The 26,593-nt window shown below is 37.6% G+C and overlaps 1 protein-coding gene across 1 annotated transcript in view; it reads right to left on the bottom strand.

The window, feature by feature from the left end:
* SORCS2 (sortilin related VPS10 domain containing receptor 2) overlaps nucleotides 1–26,593 on the bottom strand; it is a 552,065-nt gene that overhangs the window by 83,363 nt on the left and 442,109 nt on the right. The window contains exons 6-9 of the mRNA XM_051798400.1: nucleotides 19,407–19,471; nucleotides 17,127–17,245; nucleotides 13,120–13,209; nucleotides 2,564–2,743 (exon numbers count right to left, since the gene is read on the bottom strand). Coding sequence (XP_051654360.1) covers nucleotides 2,564–2,743; nucleotides 13,120–13,209; nucleotides 17,127–17,245; nucleotides 19,407–19,471 — 454 coding nt within the window. The remainder of the gene's footprint in view (nucleotides 1–2,563; nucleotides 2,744–13,119; nucleotides 13,210–17,126; nucleotides 17,246–19,406; nucleotides 19,472–26,593) is intronic.

The raw sequence follows: 26,593 nt of genomic DNA, 5'->3' as shown, positions 1-26,593 counted from the left end.
ATTTTCTACACCTTATAAACCGATTTTCTGAGCAGGTTTTCTGCTGTGACACATTAATCGCTGATTGTTACATTTCTGATTTTACAGCCAAACAATATTCTGTACTAGTTGGTAGCAAGAAGAACAGTTCAGATGGCCCCACAGTGTTTATTAGCAGCAGTTACTGAAATCATAGAATCAGTTGGGTTGGAAGGGACCTCCGAGATCATCAAGTCCGACCCTTGAATGCAGAAATTACTGCTATATAATACATGTTTGTGATTAAAATTTAAATATATATAATTCGTTGTTTGGGGAAAAAAGGCATGAAGAATGTCTACTGCAATTTGTGTAGCTCTTATCTATATGAGGAGTCACAGCAAGAACAAATCTAGAAGTATACATTAGTATGCCCATTCTGCAAATTTGTGGCTGGTTCACATTGGCAACACTAGATATAATTTCAAGGACATGTTCCTTGTATACAGTCACATATTTCAAGGGCGTGCTCCTTTTGGTCAGTCAATTAATACTTAACTTTTTTTTGATTAAGTATTTGGGAATTATTCCCCTTTCACACATGCAACATGAAAAGAAATATGGTGCAAAAAAGATAAAGCATATAAAAGAAAATTAATACCTATTAAAGATTTTATAGCAGATGTACAAGTAAAAGATGAAGTGGGGTCAGCAGAGGATAACGAAGATGAACATTTTAAGTGCAAATTTTAAGGAGAATTATACACTGGTGGAAAGAGAAATTGTCAGCCATTGAGGACAGTCTCTGTTCTGCACTGAAGATTCCTCTTCCCAAGACGGGATACTTGCATTAAAATGCCCAGAAAGAAACCCCAGATTAGATCAAAAAATATCCCATCCTCAAGGACTGCAATATGTGTTCTATTTATTAGCCATTTTATACTGGGTAAATAACCCATACATCATGAGTACTTGATCACATTCTAGTAAACAAGATGAATACTAATTATTTATCATACAAGCTATCTGGAAGCTGTGGGCTTTCTTACCATAAGCAAATAAAAGTGTTCTCCTATACTGCAGCTCTATTTCAAAAACAGCTCAAAAAAATTGAATTGTGTGGCTTCACTGTGGCTCCTTCAATTACTCTTTCTCATGTGTAAATTTTCTTTTTAATGTAGCCCTACAAATTGATCCAGCACACACAATAATCTAGGATCACATTATCTAATATGCCTTCAGTAACATTTGGAAATTATGAAATAATCAGTGTACCTGAATTAAGTTAATAACTTTTGTAGACAAAAGAGCAGCCAGGGGTAGCATCTCTGTACAACTTATCTGAAATTGCATGCTACAGGTGATGCAAGGAGTAGAGATTGCACCTGGCTGCCTTTTAGCTTTGCATCCCACAGAAGTGAGCAGGAGCAAAAGGCTGCAAACTAATGCTGTCAATAAATCACTCTGTGGGAATGTGGCTACACACCATGTGTAGCTTCACTCATTAGGAAGCCTCATTTCTAAAAAAGGTAGAGCCTAGAAAATAATCACTGATAATGAGAAACCTGTTAGTTTTACTACAGATATTTAGAAAAAAAAAAGTGAAAGAAAGATGGAGGAGATAAGGAGGAAAAAAATCACTATCATTTTCCCTCACCAAGAAGAGTCTAATTACAGCTATTTAGCAGCTCTGTCAGTGTGTGCCTTGTATCCAGAATTACTACAAACTTTTGCCAAAAAACTTTGGTTGTTCTTTTTTTTGTTTGGTTTGGTTTTATATTAACACCAGGCAAATTAAAGTGTAATGAGGGACAAACTGGGTGAGACCAAAGCTGCACTAGTTTAATATTCTGATAACAGCCAGTACTATGTGCTACACAAAATAAGGGACCGGAGCAAATGTACACCCTATTACATGGAAATACATTACACTGAAATTCCATTCTATCAGCAGGAATGGAGTTGATAACAGTCTTTGGTACTCTTCCAAAACACTATATTCTTTAGTCTCTTATTTTTGCCAAGTGCACTGATGTTAAAATGCAAGATAAATTTGTTTACAGAAGAGTTTGTCTCACAGAAAATGCTGGCACAAGACACCTACTGAAAGCAAGTGGATTTGCTGCCCAATATCTAATTTTGTTGGTTCTTTGCCTTTTAGAGCTGACACAACCTAGCACAAGGCTCACAGGATTACTGTGTAAAACCTTACTGGCTAAAAGATGTCCTGCTCTAAACCAGGCAATGCATCACTGAGTCACCTAAAAGAAAAAAAGGTCTACACAGGCAGCTACATAACTTCTGACTTCAATAATAAATTGTGCTGCTGTCTTCACTTTTCAATATCTTATAAAAAAATCAATTTGGACTTGCACATCTATGGAATCTCATCCCAAGAATCTAGTTCTTAGAGTACACAGCACATTAGTAGTTTAAGAGGGAAACATGTAAGTAGTAATGATGTATTAACAATAAGAAAAAAATCCCAAAATCCTAGACTTTTTACATTAAATATAACTGTGAAAATTAATTATAATCATAATCAAAATATTAATAAAAAACTCCTTCAGATAGACTACACACAAGGGAAGAGGTAAAGATCTACCTCCAGGATATCTATCAGGACATTCTCTTCTGGCTGCTTCGTGCTCCGGACGTTCTCCAGCAGGATAGAGTAGTAAACACCTTGTGGGTCAGACTGGTACAGGTTGTATGTGTCTGTCTGGTACCACTCCTGAACAGCCACAAAAACTTGGTTTTCATCTGTACTGATTATTTGTAAATCCTGTAGGAAAATAAGATACAAAAGTACTAATTTTTCCATAATTTCTATTTTACAAACAATAACAGGCAGGAGAAGGGAAACATCTGAACATTTAATAACAATAATCTCCTAATACAATACTAATTAACATGTTATATCCCACCGCTCCAAGGTAGCTCCTCACTGCCTTTTGACTGCAGTGCAAACCAGCCTAGTAAAGACCAAAACTGTGAATGTGCAAAAGTTGAGATCTGCTTTAAGTGGGAAATGACTTCTTGAAAAGAAGGAAAAAAAAAGAAAAGGAAAAAAAGCAGTGAATGACTGAAATAACATAAACACAGCTAATCTATCAAATAATCCTCAGGTATCTAGAGAAATAAGAACTAGATAAAAAATAGCATAATACAAAGAGGATCAGATATAATTTACAACAGTTAGACACAGGAAGTAGTGCATATCATGCACACAGCTCATGTGTATTATATATAGTATGCAACAGTAATTTATCTGTCTATGTATATAAAACCACTTAAATATTCAACAGTAATAACATGAGAGTCAATATTCTGCATTCATTACCCAAGAATTTCAGGCATGGATTTTACAACAGCTTGCTTTCAGTTTTTCCAGCTTCTTCACTCCAAACATCTCATACAAAAAAATGCACAGCTGGATAAAATAATTTAACACTAATATTAAACAGAAGAAATAAATCAGGAAGTAGCAATACTGTACTAAGCTTAGCAAACAGAATAAAAGGATGTGAGTTTGCAACAGAATATGGCAGCATAAGGGCAGACGTTGGGAGGACGTAAGAAATAACATCTAGTCACAGAAACTGAAAGCCTGTAAACTCTTTATGACCTTTGTACTTAACTGGGATACTGTATCCAGTTCTGGTCACCTTATTACTGGAAAAATACTAAGGTAATGGAGTGAATATTAAATAAAGCTACCAGAATGTCAAGAGAATATGAGTTTGGGATGAATTTGCTTTAAAAAAATAAAATAAAGCAAGAAAACTACTTTGTAGAATTCTAAGAGAGAAACAAAACAAATTCTTAAGAATCCAGTAAGACTGAAGAAAATGTGAGTAACAGAGCAACACTGAATACTCACCAAAGCGTGGCAGTCACACTTTAGGAAACATGCATGATGTGACTGAGGCACTTCGATTAAAAAAAAATAAACGAATAGAAGTAAAATAATACAATGGAAAGATTTTTAATAAGAACAGAAGATGGTTATTAAACACTAATAATGTAATTAAATTTAAAGTACTTTTGCATGTGTGACACATCTCAACACAAAAGAATGTAAGTGAAGTTTTCTATCAATGACAGCTCAATGCTGTTTTTAAAGACTTTCATGTTGAACTGTGTACTAAAGTAGATTTTTGTTTAGCATCCCATGAGTAGTTCTCTTTTTTCTTGTACTCAAAAATTACTCAGAAGCAGAAAGTCTGGCAGAATTGCCAGCAAAACACAGCAACTGCTCCCAAAAGGTTCTTTTAAAAGCCTCTTAAATGTACAGAATATTTCATCCCCTGTCTAAAACCAGGACAACATGAAGCTTGGTAGCCCAGACTACAACACACCACATTCTATACTAAATTCACTTCTTCTTTTGCAGTGTAAGGAAAGTTCCCATGACTGTCTGATAATAAGGATGGAAATGAAGCAGAATCAAAAAGAATAAAGAAAGAGTTGAGGGGTTTTGTGTGAAAACCTCTAGAAAACCCTTAACCACCTGTGAAGCCAGGAGCTTTCAGCAAAACTATTATCTACATTATTATAATAAAACATTTATGCAGTGCCACAGACAAATGCAAAACTCCAGGGGTGGCAGTGGTTGCAAAGGTGGCTCATGGTGGCAGAGGTGAGAGCTGGGGGACAGGCACAGCTGTGGGTCTCCTCTGCCAGGGTGGGGTAGGAGCAGCCAAGCCATCAGAAGCAAGGTGCAAAGAGCCAAAATGTGTAGTGCACAAGGACAGGAAGATTCATTTTGGGCAGACTGTAGGGGTTAGGTGAAGAAAGGAGGGGTTGGACTGCAGAAGTTTACTGCATCAAATGAGAGTTCACTTTTCTCTTGGCATTGACTTACCAATAGAGAAGTTTGCTCAGACTGCTGGATGCCAGCTTTGCTGAGGCAAGACCTTAACAGATCCTGAGTTTAGCAAGTGAAATTGCCCTTGCACTGCCTTGAACTTTGTTCCTTCCATTCAGAATTTACACTTCAGACTTCCAGTTCAGCCTTACAGCTATTTTCCTTTCACAGTGATTTCTTTTCCTTCAAGAAGCAAAGCAGTCCTTCAGTTATACTACCTTGCAACAATCCTGCCCAGCATTTTCTGACATAATCCTCTGGTAAAAGTAATTGACAATCTAAGAAAAACTGCAAATTTCATGCCCAATTCTTAAACTTATGTTTCAAACTCCTGGATGACACAGACTGCTGAAAATCAAGCTAAAACAAAGCTAAATAGTCATGTCAATCTTGTACTATTCCTATACCAAAAGATGAATTTAAAAAGAAGAAGAAGAAATTGATTGACAAATACAGGGGATGAGTTGTCAGTGTGCAAATCCAACCCTTCATCCCAACTACCCACTGGGTAGAACAGATGAAAAGCACATGAAGATGAGATGTCAGCCAATATTGCTAGACAGAACTTACTGTCACTGAAGAGTTAACTAGAAAGGACATCTGAGAAAAAAAAGAAATACCTTGATGGAGGGAATGCAAGTTTTTATTGCTTTATCTAATTCATGGACACAGATACAACCCCAGGCTGTAACCTCAGCAGATTCTATAAGCAAAGCATTTATTCTTTTATGATTTCACGCTTGGACTACTGCAATTGCCTTCTTGCTGGCCCTCCTGCTTTCTCTCTCCGCATTCTGCAGACTACTCAAAGTCCCACTGATCATCTAATTTTTCTATAATTATACTATTCACACACAATTTATTCAAAGTCATTTATAAACACCTTCTTTACTGATGTTAGAGATCTTCAGGATTTGAAACGTTCCTTACTGTCTCTATGGAGATTTTTGTTTATCTCCAGGCTGTATTTTTGTATACATTCAGTGTTTGAGCTCTTGTACTTTCCTTTCATTTCCAAGTTCAAATGAGAGTCCACGCCCTTCCAGATGTCCCAAGGAAGAGTCCTTTTCCCAATTTGCCATAGCAGCCATGCAGTTTCCTCTGTGGCATGCTCATTCCTCCATGGACATCCCTTCTCTCACCTCCACTACTTTACTTTTGTCCTATCAAGTCTGTCATGCCTGCTCTGTTCCATGTTTTACTGGCCCAGCTATCCATGCTCTTGCCATTTACACTTTTCTCTCTCTCTGTTTTTGCAAAGATCACAACAATAGACTGTGATTCCCAAATACCAGTATTCCCCATCTACTTTATCTCCTCTTCTTAGGTTGCAAACTTTTGTACGGTTCTGACATGCTACTTAGTAGCTGTATCATTCAAATATATTTTTTTTTAACCTCTAAGCCCTCATGAGATTTCTCTGTTCTGTTTACTATGGTGCTTCTTGTGCACCGTATTTTGCAAATTCCTTTGTCACGTTGTTTTCTTCATCCTTCTCTCTTCATTGGGTGATGTTATACCACATTAAGCACAGAAATCTGTATGTTTATCACTAAAAATATGTGGAACAACTCGTAGGTCCAAGGCAACAGACAGACCCAGGGCCAGGGATAGGTCTACCTAGAGATGCAACCAAAGAAGCCTGAAAAGTGCTCTAAAATCCACTATCCAATCAAGTTCACAGAATCATTTCCCTGTGGTTGGATGAGAGTAGCTGGAAAACAGCCCTTAAATACTGTGAACAACCACCCCAAGAAAAGTGGGACTAAAGGTCTTCTAAGTCTACTTGGAGTTAAATTCTGGATATAAACTACATCTAAGGAGATTACTTGAAAAGTTACAAATACAATTAGAAATATCATTAAAAGACAGGATTTGGGTTTTTGGATTTTGTTTTTGAGGGTTTATTTGCTGGTTTGGGCTGGTTTTTTGTGTTTGTTGTTCTTGTTGGTTGTGGTTTTGTTTTTTAATACAAGAGCTATAATTTCATAACTATGTTAAAGAGAATAAACATTTTCCAGACAAATAACTATTTCAGTCTGATAATGGAATTAAAATTAAAGACAGCTGGAGATCTGTTGAATCAGAATTACTTTTCTATAAAAAATGTTAGATGAATCATGAAAGTGATCAAAGACTGCATATTAAAAATTGGCATGATTAAACAAGGCATCCAGTGACAGGTCATGTCACTCCTGCTCTCTCAGGGACTTGTAAGCTGCTATCAGTAGCTTACATCAGTAGCAGAAAACATAATTAACAAACAAATAAACACAAAGACAGTTTCAAAGTGATACTGAAAATAATTAAATAAATACAGAAGGACAACTTGTGCCAAAAGATGAGCACCACTTCAAAGAAACTTCGTATCACATCGGTAGACCTGTTCTGTTAAATAAAATAAATGAGTCTGAGGGTGTGCACATGGCATTGAATGAACTGTGTATGTTCATCCATGACCTGGAGAACAAGCATCCAAGAACTCTTCCAGCAAGGACAGAGCCACAATCAAATTTTACTTCTAGAAAACACCCATACTGCTTAAGAATTATTTCTTTACTTCTAACATAGAGATACAAACATGATCAGTCTTTCCAAAATTATCTGCTTTTAATGCAGTCAAGTCTGTTTTCACTGAAGGCTGAATGAACACGCAATCAAAAGTCAGTCAAGAAGCCCAAAACCATCAAACAATTAACAGAGTTGGGTTTTGGGGGAGTTGTGCATAGTAGAGAGGAAGGAAAGAAGTTTAAAGGAGGAAAGGAAGAGAAATGCATTATTTTCATTGTATATAGCCCCACACCATCTACATTTAGTAACTGAACACCCTATAAGTCTGCAAATACTGTAGAGAATTTTATATTCAAGAAATGTTCAATATGCTTTACTATATTACTGTGATAAGAAATCCTATGACACAAATAATTACAATCACAGCCTGAAGACAAAAGAATATAAAAGACGACAAGGATTGTACTGCAAGCCAGTGCTCCTTAGTCTAAAATGTGCTGATGACATAGAAAATATCATTAAGTGAAAACACAGTAAGCCAGGTTCAGCATAGCCAGGATATGCTATGCAGGCAGGACTGTGGTGCTTCAGTCATTAAGGCAAATAAAAGAGAACCTCAAAATTCTTGTTTTTCAAATCTTACAATTTTCAGTTCGATGTCGGAATTTTGCCCCTTTGCAATCTTTTAATACTGTGGTTGAGCAAACTGTTAACATGCAGCAAGTGATGAATTAAACAGAGAATCATGAGGAGTAAATGTATCAGAAGTGCAACAGATGTAAGCACTCAAGGATGTGTAGTTTCAGCCTTGACCTCCAGATGTACCACATTTATGCCCCTATAATCTCTCAAGCACAATCAAGGTAACCGGATGGCACATATCGCAAAGATAATCCTCCTAATCTTCCTTGCCTGGCTGAGTAAAACAGGAAAAGGAGAGAAATCAATATAAAGTTACACTGTGAAAAAAATAACAGTTCCTTGAATCCACTTTGGATGGATTTGTAAAACCAGGAAGCTAGACAGCTGCTACAGCTCAGGTTCACTGGCTACTGCATGACACTGCCTGGGGAAGGAATACTTCTCCTGCATCAAATGCCACTGCCACCTGCATTTCTACTTTGTTATCCTTCATTCTTTGTTCAACAGCCATTCCAATGGAATGGAACAAGAATGGAAAAGTAGTCCTGCTGCAGCTGCAAACTGCTCTTCTGCCTGGCACACGGGAACAACCTCAGCCAAAGCCTCCCAGGGTGGTAAGTGGCAGAGGTAGTGAAGGAGCTTCCCATGTGGAAAAACAACTATTGAGAGACTAAAAGCTTTGCTAAATGCACTGTCATAGACTCAATAGTTTGCCATCCAGCCATCATGCAGCCAAATGCTCAAGGGAACTTCGCTGGCAAAAGGATTGCAGGAATCTTCTTCTACCATTTCTGCCGTTAGGGAATGGACCCATTTAAGGATAGTCTTACATTTTGTTGAATGATACAGAAAAATGGAAGTAAGCCTATGGTTAAAGCAGTGATGTATATCTCAGACTGAGGCAAGGAAGAGGTGACCAGGTGATAATCAAAAAGAATAGATGGATCTGATAAAAGGCATGTATGGGAGATTCATATTACCATGAATAAATTACAGACTTTAACCTGTTTCTAAGGCAATAGGATTTTTTTCTGCTTTTATTTTTGTTACCCACCTATAATTCCTTTTATCTGGGTTACCTGAAAAATTTTACATTATCGCCTATTTCCCAAGATTGAAAATACATACTGAGATTAAATAGATGAAAGAAGTTTTTTCCACACCATATCTTTTCAAAACTAAACTTTCTGAATTGCATTAGGATACAACAGACAATAGAGCTCTCGCATCATTAAGATTTTGTAGCTGGCATGAACAAATGCAGAATCAATCAGTGCCTTCTATCATGAAAGGAGATCACTATCATTGGAGTTTATTTAACAGGCGTGGGAGGGGAACTCAGAATAATTCAGTTCTCCCAAACTGCAATAGCAAAACTGTCATAATTTGTAGCAGATTCCTTGGTTTGGTCAGGAATTTTGTTAACAATTTTTTTTTTTGCTTAAACTCCCGATATGAACTAGTTCCCAGTTTTCTTGTTACACACATTGGCATATGACTCAAAATCGTGAATAAGGACCAGACCCAATGTACTCCACTCTCTCCACACTGCACTTCTCAAGGCAAGGGCAGTGACAGCTGCAGGAATGTTTATACAATGCAAGTGTGCTGACACTGGATGGGGCTTCAGCTTGTGCCCCTGGGCACACTTACTCTTCCTGCAGTGGCAGCTGAACCACTGCTCCAGGATCAAAATAGCCCAAAGAGGATTCCTGGGTCCCACTGGAACACTCCTGCATGCCTAACCAGCCAACTTGACACACAGATGCAATCCTGTTGCTCTTGGCTTGATTTTGGTATTGCCTTCCTACAAGTTACTAACTTCTGAACTAGTTTTAGCAGCACAGAACAAGCAATCTTGGTAAAATGGAATATAGTAAAAAAGTAAAAACCAATTCATTTTTCAAAGAACAGAGTGAAAATTCCTCTTCTGTTTTGGGGAGCATAGAAGCAACCTTTAATTTGGTCTTACCAGCCTTTGCCACCACCCTACCTGAGAGCAGCCAGCACTTGACTCCTGTCAAATGCAGGAGACAGCTGTGTGATTCCATGCAATGTCAGTAATATGCTATTAAAAAAAATACATGAATCTATCAATGGCACAGAAAAAAGCTTAAAAAAATTATCTGAATCCTGCTCCTTAGATATCCCCCAATGGCTCTGCTCTCTGTGTATATGTACAGAGCTATGATGTGTTACAAAAAGGTGAGCTCAGTGGCACTGTGGAGTTGGAGCCTAGAAACTTAGCAGAGGTAAAGCTTGGATGGAAGCTGCTTTTAGCAGCCTTTCATTCACAAGTACGAAGCACTGTAGATGTGTCCAAAGACAAACTATCCTTTTCTAGGTTTTTCTTTGGGGGTACATCTGGTCAAATACAAACACAAACGCAAATTAAAACTATATAAAGCAACTGAATAATTTTTTTTGCAGATTTTCAATCTCTTCATATTGAAAGGAAAATGAGACATCAATAACATTTTCTAACTACTCAGTCTGAAAATGCTCATTCTATCTCCATATGTAAAATCACTGTGAAACACATCTGTGCAGTGAAAGAATAATATCAGAAGTATCCAGCCCTGCTCCCTCAGGCTGGAGGTTGGTATTCCAGCACAGCTCTCTTAATGTTGTTACACACATCCTTGATCAGTCTGTAGTATCTTCTGGCTTAGCTACAGTTTTCCTTCCCTGTATGCAATCACTGCCCAAAGATTCTGTCCCTTGCCGTGAAGCACTTTACAGAGACCACTTGGAAAGAGATTTTTTTGACATCTAATTCCATTCTTTTGACAAAAATGAAATATAGCCTATTACAGTCATGCTTCATCTCCTGGTTAGGCAGAATCTAATACTTAAAACCCTCTGAAACTCAGATCTTTCAAAAGCTACTGTTTTTAATCAATCTTAAAAAAAAGGTCCTTTGTAAATTCATCCATTCTGTTTATCTCCTACCACCATAAAAGAAGCAACTCCACAGTCACATAATCTGGATGTACTTCTAATGTGCCAGCGTCTTTGCTGATATCCTGCTTCTTTACAAAATTTCATCAGTAATTTGCTTCATATGAGTCTTTTCCACTCTTTTAAAATAGGACTGGAAGATCCATTTCTACTGTATTTGAACAACTCTCACTGGAACACTGCATGATGAAACATTTTAGAACTGTGTTCTTATTTACTTCAGTATCTAACATTTCTGTTGCAATGTGAAGGCACCAAATCACTTTAAAAAAACATATCTTTTTCAGAAAAGGTCAATATTTTTCACATCCACCACTGTTCTAATGGATGTCTGGCTTCGTGGCCCTCTTGGTGAAATTTTCAACTTCGTTGTGCTCAGATAGCAAAGAAACTTCTTATGGAGTCACTGTCAAAATGCTGAAGAGATAACATTTACTTTGTTCCACTCATCGGGTATTGCCTGAACTAGGAGGAGCACAAAAACCTCCCTTTCCAAATGACATAGTCACCCTGTTCCTAGGTAGCTACTGATTCTATGCAAAATGAAACCATTAACTTCTAATTTATCTATTCCATCAAGCCTGGAGTAATCTGCCTATCAAGTAAAAAAAAAAAAAAACAAAAAAACAAAAACACAAAAAACCCCCAAATAAACAAGAAACATATTTTCCAAGACAAAGAATCCAGCATGCTGCACTATTTCAAATAATCCAGACTACATCTGACAGAAATACCAGGGAGCTTTGACTGACACTTTTGAGTATGTCTGAAGCTCCTTGTTTACTCTTTGCTTTCCTGCTTTGCTCCTTACTTGTTTTCTTTGGCCCCAGCATGGGGATTCATGGGCTGTAGTCCCTTGGGGTGTCCTCATTTTTTATTCTTTAATATTTAAAACTGGGTATTCTCCTCTTGTTTTGCTAATTACAATTTCCCCCAAGAAACCATAAAGGCTACTTTGAAGGCCTTAAAAACACTGAAATAATTTTCTGGAAGGATTGATCTGTATATCAGTCCTTGGGTATATATTTCTTGACAGCACAGATAGAGAGATAAATAGATGATAGCCATTTCTATAGTGCTACTAGAAGCATATCCAGGTTTCAGATTCTTGTTCAACTAGTATCTGGGGATTTGATTTGAGATTCTGTTAATATGTTGTACATTTAAAACCAGAAGTCTTCAACCCACCATATAGAATGACACAGAAATAAAATCCAAGATGAAAAACTGATATTAAGCACATTCTTTTGTTTAAAACAATAGCAGCAGAAGGAAATACATTGTACTCTACTGTCCTTCACTAGATGAGCAATGAATTAAACCTGTGCAATTCAAAGCATGCAAAGAAAACATTTCTTAGTTCTCTTCTGAGTTAGTGACAGAATCACACAGAATCACATGAAAAAGCAAGACCTCCAGATCAGCCTCCTGCTGGTAGCAGGGTGAGCTGTGAGGCCAGAGCAGGTTACTGAGGGTTTTATCCAGCTGGGTCTTTAAAAATTCCAAGTAATTTTTCTTCAGGACTGCAGAAGGCTTCTACCTTCTAAGTGTAAAGTTAGGAAATACAGTGTATGCAGCACAAAAAATTCAACTGCATCAGTTAGACCATATTTAAATATCTGTCTGTGCTTAAGTGTTGATTTACTATGCAAATACAGAAACCCTGTCACTAGGAAGTTATACTAGACTGAAAGAACCTCTCAACAAGTCTTGCAATTTCATTAAGCAATTTAAGTCCATATGGGGATTCTTTAGTGAAATAGAGCACCATCAAGTGGCAAAATTCTCTTATATTACTATTCATGCTTATACCAGAAAACACCATGTGGAATTAAACTGTAATTGGTTCTTGAAAGAACCCTTGCTCTACACCATTACATTGTCATTGTGTGTGTAACACTGCATCATGGAAGCAAAGCTCAAAAACTATTGCAGTAATTGATGACAAACAAGCTACTGTATGTTCTTGTCCTCTACGGTTTACAAATACTACATTATTAGAATTAAAATAAAAATAGCAGGGTATGAATATACCACAAATGGGATTCAGAAATCCTTACAAGCAGAAATTGTGGTCCCAGATAAATGAGGTTCAAAAAAAGAGAACACTAAAACCAATTTAGGTAGAAAGAGAAGATGACAAATGCAAAAAGAGAAAGAAAAACATTTATACTTACTTTTGGCAATGCATATTTTGGCAACTTCATTTGTACAAAGCCATTTCGACGGTAAGACACGTAATACTTGGTCCGATTTGCTGATGTTGTCTGTACAAAGGAAAAACAGAACCCTGTGATGGTTTATGCTAAACCTAAAGAACCTGAGATGGAAGTTTTTCTTTTAACCTGCAACTGAAATACATAGCTATTACTTTTATTGCACGCAAATAATCTGCACAGTAATCTGTTCTTCTCTTTAGGAAGACAAAAATTATTTACTTCTTTCTTTTGCCATTTCAGCAGTTTTGGGTGATACCTGAGACTTCAGCATCCACTGTCCTCAGTCCTTACTAATATCTTTGTACCCAGTGGCCTCCCACATCTTTGCCCTGTTGTAGAAGTTGGGGCAGCAGCAGCCTTTAGGTGAGAGGTAGGGAGGAGGTACACTGGCCATGAACACCAGGTACCTCAAGGGCAAGAAGTACTCCACAGCACACTTCAAAGCAGAGCACAAAACATTGAATAAATCATGTTAACATTATGTAAAACATTTACTATATCTGACTAATATTTTCTATACAGGATAAAACATTTCCCAGTGAAGATGCTACCATGCCATGTGGAAGATAAGGATGCAATTTTAAATCCATTGGTTGGTCAGTTTTAAACTCAGTGATATGTTCTGAAGACACAATTATATGCTTAAATAGAGAAGTAAAACACGCATTTAAATGACTTGCATGTATGAAACTGAAGACAGATTAGGTTTTACATAAAATACTTGGTGCTTTTGAAGATTTTCACTAAAGAAAGCCAAGAGAAACAGTTATTGAAAGGAACACTGCTGTATGACTATCACTCACAAAGAAACCCCACAACGCCCACAAAAAAGCCCCACAAGGCAAATATTTTTCCAAAGCACCAAAAAGAATATTCTAAAAAAACGTAGCTGAAAATTCTCAATTAACAACCTTCCATGGTTTTTCTAATCAGAAATATAACATCAAAATCTGTGCTGGTATATAAATCAGCATATTTCCAATTTAGCCACTTGAGCACCATCAGATGATATTAGTGAAGATTTTAGCATTTGGTAAACAATATTTCACATTTTCCCTGCCCAGAAGATCAGCTATGTAATGGCTACTTAGTAATTTTCACTAAGCTTATAAAGGTTGGCTGCTTTGAAGAAACGCATTGGTCAAAAAAAAAAAGGAAGAAATTAAATGAAATGTCAAAAATTTTTCTCTGGTTGCCCATGACAAATCAGATTGTGAAACAGAAGCACAAAAAGACTCATCTTCTTTCTTTAACTTAGGAAATCCATTTAAAATCCTACCCCAATTCGACTCTTTTTCTCCTCAACTTTTATTTTTAAAAAGGGAACCTGATTTGCAAGACAGCCTATCCTGAAGCATACAAACTTGATGTGGCTTGGTAAAAACAGAATTGATGTATGACAGCAGGTCCACCTGCCTGGATATTTTAAAGATAACAAAGTATTCCAAAGCATTTAATACTGTAAGCATTTTGACTCTTTCTTTAAACCCATTTCAAATGTGATGCCCTTTAGGAATGTCATTTGTTAAATGATGATGGATCAAACCAAAAGCCTCACCATTTGTTTAACTAGTGTTAAGTGGCAGTCTTACCTATCTTTTCATAGTCTTCTTTTAAATGCATTTTTTTTAATGTCACTCATTTTAAATGACTGGAGATGATGCAGGGCAGAGGAGAACTGGAGTGGAAGCACCCAGTGATATCAAGCCTCACTGAGATTAAAGGCTAGTCTATGCTTAAAAACAGTGTTGAAACTTTAATCTCCTACTAAAATCACTCTGAAACTCTCTGACTGTCATTGCAAACTGGAAAAAAAAGGAACACTAGAAAGTTTCTGATCTTTGCGAATACAGTTTCTGATCTTTGTGGACATACTAAAGAAATGGGGTTGAGATCATCCGCGAAGATGGTAAAAAATCTCAGATTTGGGGCAGGTTTAGCAGTGCAGACCTGTAATGCTCCGATTTACATTTGCACAGCTCAGGGCATGTGAGCAATGCCAGAGGCAGGAAGACAGCCTCAAACCCTCCTCTTCTTTTGCACAGATGATTCTGTCCCATCCTCTCTCTGGCAGGCAATGCTGGGGATATCACGAGGAGTCCCTGTCTAAGTGTAACTTATACAGCAATATTTTAGCGTCATGATAAAAGAATTTCCACATGGTTTCAAAAGCATGCTGTTTCTCACATGTACAGCTGCTGTGAGGTTTCACTGGAACAGGTAAATACTGCATCACAACTCTGGGGTGGCTGCACTTCAGATGTGACTGCAGGATCCCAGTTATCTTCTAACGTCCCGTAACTGGGTTTACAGTAATTGGTTAACTGCAAACCAATTTAGCAATAAAATTTACATTACATACTGTAGTTTAGTACAATTAAATGTGAAAGGAAAAGACTGGAGATGTTTCTCCTTTATGTAGAACACATGAACATCTCATCTACTGGCACTGGTATGTGTCAAATCTACAGAGATCACATTACCAATGGCATCCTTTTGATTGTAGCAACTGTCTGTTACTTACATGTACATTTCCACATTGCACTTCCATTTTGTGTCTGCTTATGCCTGGCATGAGGTGGAATAACAGCTAAAGATGCAGTTGTACAAGGCATTCAGCAAAACAAAATGCTTGATGAGGAAGAAGCCAGTGTTTTGCTGAGCCCAGCAGTTCACATGGTGAGAAACAGTTCTCTCTGTCTACACACCATGGAATGGATTTTAGAGTGTGCCTGGGGGGCACAGATAATAATACCTTTGAGCAAAATGAGTGCTAGGAGTGCTAGATCTGATATGAAAAATGCCTACTTTAATCCAAAAATTCTTTCCCAAAGCCATTTTTTCCATTTCCTTATAGTGCTAATTGTTCTAAGCCATGCAGGCTTTTGAAACCACTGCACCAAACAAGAGGAGGACAGATCCTTTGTGTCCCTACTAATTTACAGGTCTTTGTGGAAGAGCCCCAAGAAGAGAAAGCTGCAAGGAAGCCATTCTGACACACACTGAGGCAGTGGTGGGGAGACCTATCCATTGTCACAATACTGCTTTCCTGCAAAAGTCAATGAATAGACAAGTCTTGCAGCAAACAAATCATATCAAACCAAGGGAAAAATGATAGCCAACCACTGAGGAAAGCACAAGCAACTTCCCCAGTAAAATCTAACAAAACAAGGAGGACATAACATTTTTTTGAGAAGTTTGCAGCTTTGATAGATTCAAATCACAACCCGTGCCAAGCACATAAAACAAAGTTTTCAAGTGTGCCTGAGCTGTACTGGTGCCATAAGCCTGACAAAGTTTCAGCCCATATTTCTGCACACAGGCCCTGTAGTTTGGGAATGAAATAACCCCAATGTAATTTGGACCACCATGAGTTGTAGACGTGGCATTTAGGGCCATGGTTTAGTGGTGGACTTGGCAGTGTTAGGTTTATGGTTGGACTCATTCTTAAGGGTCTTTTCCAACCTAAATCATTCTACGATTCTATACTAGTTTGCTCCAAGATCCCAGCTATGACTATTCCACTCTTTTGCTTCCTAAGCACAGCCATGTAAGTTCTTTCCTGGCAAAACCTCTTCAGAGGAGAATCCTTATGAAGAAGCTGTGCAATCAGTCTGTCAGTGGTTGTCCTCAGATGCTTTTATCAGGAACCAGAAGATATTGTAAGCATAAGAACAAAAGGGTTGCATTTTGCTTAATACACAAGTGTATTTATAGAAAGTAACTTTGAACCATACAATCTGCTTGGAAATTTTCATATAGTTAAAGGGCAACTGGTTGCACAAATTAAAGATGCCTTTTTTTTTTTTTTTTTAATGATAAAAGAATGTTTTGTTCCCCATAAAAATTCATAAATCATCATTCATGCTCTGGAACAGGTTTCTCCCTGTTCCTTACAGTGTTGCTGCACTATTTAAAATTATTTTGATTCAAGAATAAGCTATGTCTCCCGAAAATGAAAGTACCTGCAGAAATATGTAGTCATCCTGCACAGTCAGGGAATCCCGATCAGTACTACCAGCAAATGGGACTGTCATTGTCTTATCAGAACAATTTTGAATCTGGCAAGTGATGTAGCGATAACCTGAGGGAAGACAGACAGAAACATATGACAGGGCTATCAAGGGAAAAAGAAGCAAGCAGTATTAAATGTTATTCGTGTAGAAAAAATGCTGCCTTTGCCAGGTGAGTTAGTTGTAGAATTATTATATTAAACCCTCATACAACAGTTTTTCAATCTCCAATGTACTGAGAATATATTAACTGCTTACAGTTCAGATCATTCCCTGGAGGCAGCCTGTTATTATCCAAATGTTGCTGGTCCAGAGAGATTAAGGGTTAGATGAATGAGCCATTCATGGGTGGGGATAATAGAAGGAACCTCTTTTCTCACTTAACCTATGCACAGAGCCAAATTATTCACTTGGAGAAATGGCAGCCTGACACAACATAACTGAAATCAATAGATCAACCCCAGTATAAAATTGTGATGAATGAGAAAAGAATCAGACTTCGTTTAATAGACAGTGTGCAGAATTTTAAAGGCTATTTTCAAAGCTCTGTACGAATGTGCAGAGACACTATTAACATGCTATTGGAACTGCTCTGTTGGGGCAGGATTTCTATATTCATAATTAATACTTTGCTGAAAAAGCCTGGACTGATTTATAATCAGTGGAGGCTGCAGCCTTTCTCTTCCTCTCCAGTTAGCAAGGACTATCCTCTCTACCTCGGTTCTTAGAAGAGCACCACTGCATCTTTGATACAATCTGCTCTTATCAGAGAGAGCAGAGCCAACAATTGTATCTTACACCAGTTGTGCCTTAAAGACCTTCTCCTAGATTCAAGTTCTTGTACAGCTCACCTTTCGTCACAAGCTTCTGAGCACAAAGTACTTGAGTGACTTTTCCAAGCACAGTGAGGAAAATGTTATATACACAGTCTTGTGTCCAGATCACTAATTCTACCCATGCTCCATGTACAGCATGAGGGAGAGCAAACAATGCACCCCCATGTCCTTCACTACTTTTGCAGTGCGATAGGAAATGCATTCCACACTTTATGACTTTTAATTAGACAAGGTCAAACCAGTATACTGGATACAATTATTTTTTTTTAAATCTGAATGTATTTAAGAGGCAGTTAGAGTCAATTCAGGTTCTCCTGATTATATCCAAATCATCACTACCAGGACATTTGACCAAGTGCAGCAATGACCATCTAAAAGTCTTGCAGATATTCATAATTCACATCACAAGAGTTATAGCTCTTCATCAGATAGGCAGTGCAAAGATGTTGTTTCCATTAAAATCAATGGCAATGCTTGTACTGACCATAAGTGCACAATCAGTTTGTTGAGAACCCAGCCAAGAAATATGTCATTATTCTTTTTCTGCTGCTTCTGTTAAATAAAAAACCCAAACAAACCTTTCCATTCAGGTCCTAAAAAATCTTTTTACACTGTCTCTAAAGAAAGCAGCTGAGGGAGCTGCCACTATGTCTCAGAAATCTCGCTTCTAAAAGATTTAGAAACTCTCGTCCAGCTTTTAACATGGCAACTTTGATTTTTTTGATAGGGCTGAAACGAAGAAAAGTTACAGGATAGGGATAAATTAAACTGCACATTCTTTACAACTCATTTTTAAGATTGCACAGGAACTTAGATAATCAGAGTCCAGAAATTACATTACCTTTAAAGAGTACGATTGGTAACAAGAAACTACACCAGATTTTTGGAATCATGGTGACTCTTCAATACAGCACATCCTGACTACCAGTCTGCTTTTTCATTTATTTTCCTTTTGAAGACTCAAAGTATACTGGATACTGTAACATGAGGAAATTCTGGGAGCTGGTGGTTAGTGCAGTAGACCTGACATATGCAATGATTCACATAAACAGACACTTACCCAGCACTAACACTGCATTGCCAGTTTTATTTGCAAATTGGGAAAAACTGTTCAATGTTTAACTGCCAGAATAAATTGCACCATTAATGGACATTTTCAACGGAGCATAACATCTTGACGTCAACTCATCTTACAGGGGAAAACAAGTAGATTTTAAATTATACTATATTTTTATATAACAGGGCAGTTTTGCTGACTACATATAAACAGAGAAAGCATCTGACTTGTACAATTTCTCTTCTGACTAGTTTTAAAAACAATCTGAAAAGTACCCCTAAAACAAAGAGAAATTACTATACACTAGGGTATCAATTGATAACATTTTCATTTGCATACCTCCACTGGGGTCCTGGATTTCCATATGAACTAAATCAGGGTCTGCATCAACTCCAGCAACGGCCCTGAGAACATAATATAATCAAATTATGTAGAGCCAGCTACAGAATAGTAATTATGTGGATGGAAGAAAAGAGAGGTTTCATACTAACCAGCTTTAACATTCTAGCTGGGAAATTGAAATAAACCCCATTTATAATGTCCCATTACTAACATCTAGAAGGAAATTATTTTTTCTGTACTTGACAATGTTTTCCTTAAATTTCTTTAGAATCTCTTTTACTAACCTACGGATAAAAATAGGGTAAATTGAAAAAAAAAAAACAAAACCAAAAACAGAAAAAGGTGTGAAATTGGAAAAAATCCTTCATAATAATGAATTGATATATGTACACACAGAGATATGCACACAGTCACAGGCTCTGGCAAGCACTATAGCATCTTTTTACAATTACATTTGACATTTGAGACTAAAAAGCAGATTTAATGCTAAAAAACACTTAAGATTCCTTTCTTATTAGAGATTTCTTAAACTTGACACACAGTTTCCATAAAAAATTGATACATCTTTGGTTAGTATACTCAAGAGAAGAGTAGATTCTGCTTTGACAAAGAAAGTGAAGAATAATTTCGAGAAAAACATCCTGAGAAGAAAATTCAGACAGAATTGATCAAGGTGCAGTTTAACTCTGAAAAGCTATAATGGGAATACAGGCTGATTTTCTCCTAATATCTTTCATGTCAAATATGCTCAGCCAAAAGATGAGTTTTCTACCCTCAGGGCTTCCATCCCAGCCTGGGAATGGCAGCCCCAGCTGTGCTTTTTTCTGGCCCTTCTATTGTCATTAGTCAGGCAGATTCTGCAGAGAAAGGTTTCAGCTGACATTTGTGTGTCACTGAGTGAGGCAGAATCCAGCCCCACTCCCAGAGTCACATCACTCTTCCCAAGGCTCTTCACTGGCATGGCAAGAGTCCATCGAGTCAGCAGATGTGAGCTGAAGACTGGCAAAGGAGATACATTGAGCAGATGCAGATATTAAAAAACCCCATTAAGATACTTAAGAGAAAATGATAATTTTGATACAATTATTAACAATCAAATGCAATAAAGCTATACTTTGGATTGAAATTACATCATTGCTTAATTATTTTAATAGCATTAATTTATGAGGGGCAGCTAAAACTCAGACTCAGTAATTGGTGACTCCTTGGGAACACAGTCCAGGGGGACAAGACTGGATGATTTCCACTACTGCATAAAACCCAGAAATAATCACATATGCTGTTTTCCCCTAATAAGATAAATGATCAGTACAAAAAAGGACGGGGAGGGTGAGGCATAAGCCTCTCCAAGCCATAAGATGTCATGGAAACTTCAGTGGGATTATTTTTTTTTTAATAAATGCATGGAAAAATCTTATATTTAATAAGAACATGGTCTCTCAAACACAAACTATTTTAGCATTTTGGAGGCAATACAGTAGATCAGATAACATTTTAGAATCAGTGAGGTATGATAAGAATATATATAAGCAGAGGAAAGGGATGTGTGAACTTTTTTGCTGCGTGTGCTGTTATCTATCTTTCTAGATATCCACAACACCAAATCAAACCTGCTATCAACTCTGCAGTCAGCAATTTGAGGGAAAAAAATGTTTGCTGAATATTTTACTTTTTGTGTTGGACCTCATGCAGCTGAACCACGGAAATTTTTAGGTTGAATTTTCTAAGGCTCAGCTTGACATGCTAACAAGCATAAATAATGAAAAGGAAGTTTTGGGGTATTTCCAAAATTACCTCTTGTATCTATTATATATCACACATGATTTCATAAACAAAGTTTGAGGTATTTGTCAATATCTTTGCCTTCTCATCTTTCTTTTAACAGACCAGAATTACAATGATCTCCCTTCTACTGTGCTCCTCCCAACAGTGGCAGCTGACACAAGTAGATTCTAATCTTGTTTCCAGTGTAATGTTTTAGAGCAAGAAGATGTAGCTGATCTGTTTTAACTAACATTTCAGAACAAAACTTTCCAACCCAGACTACGTTTCTTCTTTAGACTTTTATTTGAGTAGATGTCAATAACTCACAAGAAAGGGTTTTTTCCTTAACCCAGCCAGGAAAATAATACCTCTTTCCACCTGAAGTTCAGACATTTCCCCTACCCCTTTTTTAAAATTATCCTTTACTCTCCAGGCAAAGTTACTTCTAAAAGGCAACTCCTTTATTCCTAAACCAGCTGGATCACCTCCCACAGTGTCCTCTGACTATAAAGAAGGTTTAGGATGACAGGTCCATACTGCAGTTTGATAAGCATTTCTTCTCAGTGCTCTACTAGATTATATCACTCCACTCTGTGTCCCCAGTCTTGCTTCTACTTTGTCCCATTGAACTTGCATTGGGAACTGTCTAATCTAAAGGCAACCCTGCAAAGATGTAAGTCACCAGACTGCCAAAAGGAATAATCACTAAGCTATACCTGTAGATGTCTAACTTTACCCAAGTCTAAGTGAGTGGTGGTGGTGCACCTCTGGAGTTGAGATGCATGCTCTACGTGCAGTTTATCCATTCCAAAAGGCACAAATTAAGCAGAATATTTAAAAACTATGACTTGTGTTTTTCATTATTCTAATTGTACTGATGAACTCTAACAGCAGAGACTCTGTTTACTCAATGAAGATATTACACCCTCAAAGTCTACTTTTGAATGTCAGCAGTTTCTGAACTCCCAAGTTCCTTTATCCAGTTTTACAAACACTTAGGAATAGCCCTTTCTTCTTTTATTGAAAAAAAGACCAAATCTATTACAGCGGCCAGGAAAATCTTCAGAAGAGAGTATAACTAATATAGAAAATTTGAAGCTATATCCCTGAAGAATAAACTAATCTCATTTTAGTGGACTCCTCTGCCAACAGCACTTAAAAGATAATACTGTTATTTCACTTGTGCTTAAATCATGAACCAAAGAGAAAGTTGTATGATACTCTGCAGGCTAAACACAATCTAGGTCCCTCTGCTCACATGATACAGCTTTCTTAAAATGAAGGGCAAACAAGGTACATACAGGGATACAAACAGCATATGATCCACTTCAACAGAAAGCTCAATTACATATTTTTTTCATATTGAGGGAGAAATGCAAAACAACATTTTTTTGCATATTCATTTACAAAATGCTACTAACAGAACACAAATGCATTGTACCAGTGTGAGGACTGTGTCCACACATCCATTCACAAGCACAATTTTACAGTTACCTGGTTGGCTTTAGAATAGGACTTTTTCTGTCTTATAAAGCAGAGATGCAATAGACCCTAATAATCTGGCAGTTTCTTCCTTTTTGGTTGACATTTCAGCACAATTTTTTTTTCCCCAACAGAACAAGCACTTTCTCAGGAACTATCTATTTTTCTCAATTTTGGTAGGGTTTTTGGTTTGGTTAAAATTCCCCCACTCTTTTTCTCACAGTACTTTGCAATGAAAATGTTCACACCTCAGTAGTCTGAGACCATTTCTTTATTTAGTTGTTTTGTTTAGGTAAATTCAGGGTCTTCTCGTTTATGTTGTTTTAGTGTTTTGTATTCAACCACTGAGTTTTCCAATGAAATTCAGACTAACTTTTAGATCAGATAAATCTTCCTCTAGGAAAAGAAATATTTCTTGACCAAGTATACTGTGCTGGATAAAGCAAGTGCAATACATACCAGCACTTCAGATCATGTAATAGCGTGGTTATAACACTTCAGAATTAAAATAGCCTGACTTGATTGCAGGGTGCTGCAAATACAGGCAACCTCAATATGCTTCTTCCCTTTCCTGTGAACACAAGGTTCCATTATCTCCCTTGGGCTTGTCTGACATCATGTTGAGCCTCTTGGGAAAACTAGGCCTGCAGAATGTAATTTTAGAACTTTTTTGAGGGATTAGTTTTCCGTTTCTTAAATCACTGGATCACCAACAGTTGAGCACTAATCCCACAGAAGAAAAGCAGCAAGAAAGCTGCTATTGGTGGCACAGAGGTGGAATTGCCACCACCCCGGTGCAGCCTTTGTGTATGTCTAACCTCAGTTATGTTGTAAAGTTGCATTTAATAAAACACAGTGAGAAACAGGGGGAAATCAGGGCACCTATGTTTCCATTTGGGCCTGTATTTGATCTCCTGAAGGATACTGTGGAGCCCTTTCTTATGCATACGGTTTTTTAGACACCATGTCTCTGCTGCTAATTCCTTCTCAGGGGGAGGACTCCTCACACTCTTCCCCTGCTCCATCACGGGTGCCTCCCACAGGATGCCGTCCTTCAGGAACAGGCTGCTCCAGTGTGAGTCCCCTGTGGGTCACAAGTCCTGCCACCAAACCTGCTCCAGTGTGGCTCTCTCCACAGGTCCTGCCAGGAGCCTCTTCCAGTGTGGGGTTCCCATAGGGTCACAGTCTACCTCGGGCATTCATCTGCTCCACCATGGACCACCATGGGCTGCAGGGTGACAGCCTGCTTCATCATGGCCTTCACCAAGGGCTGCAGGGGAACCTGTACTCTGGTCACTGCAGCACCTCCTCCCCCCTCTTCTTCACTGACCTAGGTGTCTGCAGGGCTGTTCATCTCACATATTCTCACTCCTTTCTCTCACAACTGTTGCACATTTTTTACCCTTTGTTACACAGGTTATCACAGAGGCAATACCAGCATCACTCACAGGTTCAGCTTGGGCCAGCAGCGTGTCCCTCTTGGAGCCAGCTGGAACTGGCCCTGTCTCACATGGAGACAGCTCCAGGTCTCTTCTCACAGGAGTCCTGAACTCTCTTGCTACCAAAGCTTGCCACATAAATCAAATAAGTCACACACATCATCACACAGACAGAAACAGAAACAAAACCCATTGCAAGTGATTAAGTCAAACTTAAGAATAACTGCCCACACAGATTCTTGGCTTCCCACACAAGAGCCTCTCACATGAAATTCAATGCTAAAGGCTCAGTGAAATCCTCTTTGCATTTCTCTCCTTCAGGACATAACATCACTGAAATCCCCTCTTTCACCTGACACTTGAATAGCCAGGAACCCACTACGCTTGACGTAAACGGGTATGGCTGTGAGGGATTATCCGTATGGGATTTCAGGATGAGAACGGAACATTGGTCTCCTGAGAACGACTGCTCTACCCAAATAAACTCATCATTTTTTATTTTTATGTTCTCACCTTTCATGAAAATAGAGAACCTGCAGCTAAAAATAAGAGTAACAGATACCCATAGCATAGGATCCACATATCCTAGTGAGCTGGGGATAAAGCATTCCTAAGGCTCTAGACAGAGTCATAAAAGAAATGTGTCAGGCCTAATTCTCTGGTAATTACCAATTCATTACTTACTGTCCCGGGGTATATTAGTGCTGATGTAGACAGCTGATTCACAATCTATTCTTTGCTTATGTATTACTAAGTTCTATTTTGAGAAATCAAAAGGATTTCTCAATGGTGCATAAGCCTTGGAGACTGAGAAGAATAGCAGCAGAGCCAGAGGAATGCCAAACTGCACTACTCTTTCTTCTTCCACATAATAACCACTCCTTTTTTAAAATGGGTTTCGTATACAAACCCAGTTATATACCATGTGATAGGTGGGTGTTTAATGTTTGGCTGGAATAGGTCGTATCTCTTTGCATTCCCTCCTAAAAATGCACCAAGAACTGGAAAAGGTATTTATAAATGATGGGTATTATAACATCCCTGAAACAGAAATTGTCACACTGGGGCCAGTGGAGTTTGTATGCTGAAGTAAAACTGGCCACAGCAATCAAAGTTTCTTAATTTTACAGAAAAAGAATCGTTTCAAAATTGAAAAAAAAAATAACATTAAAACATTCAGTGTTAAAAAAGGGGGGAGGGGATTTTAATCTTCCTAATTAATATTTACACCAAAAAAAGAAATATATTCTATACATTGACACAAAATAATTCATTTTTTTTAATCACAGTGTACTTAGTATCTTATCTTTAGTTGCAAATCTGCCTTTCATACTTTCGCCTTACAGCGCTTTTGTTTTTAGAATAGAATAAACTTTTTCAGTTGGAAGGCACCTACAACAACCATCTAGTCCCATTACCTGACCTATTCAGCACTGATCAAAAGTTAAAGCATGTTGTTAATGGTGTTGTCCAAATGCCTATTGAACAGGCTTGGGGCATCAACCACCTCTCTGGGAAGCCTGCTTTGCCTTCTAAGATGCTAAGAGAAGGTAAACTCCTATGAAGGATTAGTCAACTTCCTTTTCCAAAAGAATAAATGAAACAAATAGGGAAAACAGCTAGGATGCTGTTAGAAAAGAGCACACTGTATCACAGATAGGAAGCAAATATCCTGTGCTCCTAAATTAGAGATAGTATAATACACTTTCCATTGATACCAATAATATTTTCATTAGTTCCACTACCATGAAAAATCAAATTCCACATATTAAATCTGCAAAGCTATTTAAGGAATGATCGAGAACAATTGAAAAGCAAATAAACCCCAGAAGATGATATTAATATATTACTTATAAACCTACAGTATAAGATCTGAACGTAAATATTTCAAAAACTCTGTCTCTACTGACCTCCCCTTAATACAGATACATATCATATTCCATTAAATTAATTGTATTTATATTTTCATGGTGTAAAAAAAAAAAAGCTTTTTCATGAAGCGCATGAAGATTTGGCTGCTTCTGCAAGCACAGGAAAAAAATTGTTTTTACAAAACACACGAAAATATTATGACTGATAATATTTGTAGTTACGAGACTGCAATAAAAATCTTAGGCTATATTATTGACATCAGTGGCAAAGCTCAATTGAAATCAAAGAAAAAACATCTGCTAAGGATCTGCCCAGTCAAATGTTCTTGGCACAACCAGCCAGTATCAGCAAGAGACATGCCCTCATTTATCATGAGATGTACATGAGAGAAATCAGTACGGTCTATACATATAAAAGAGGAAAACAACCTCCTAGAAAATATATCTAATGCCTATAAATGTACAGACTCTTAGAATTTATTATTCCTATCTGTGAAGAATGCGACATTTATGAACAACCACGACTTTGAAGTACTACATTGGAATTATTCCTATCAAAGATCCACGACACTTTCCTGATTGTATCTGAATGATATAAGGAAATGTAAGGATTCTGAAACAGCAAAAT

Source organism: Manacus candei, unplaced genomic scaffold (assembly GCF_025592945.1).
Source record: "Manacus candei isolate 608988 ecotype Guabito, Panama unplaced genomic scaffold, ASM2559294v1 h1tg000048l, whole genome shotgun sequence".
Lineage (NCBI taxonomy): Eukaryota > Metazoa > Chordata > Aves > Passeriformes > Pipridae > Manacus > Manacus candei.
The sequence above is the reverse complement of the archived record's forward strand: the minus strand, read 5'-3'. Positions and strand labels throughout refer to the sequence as shown.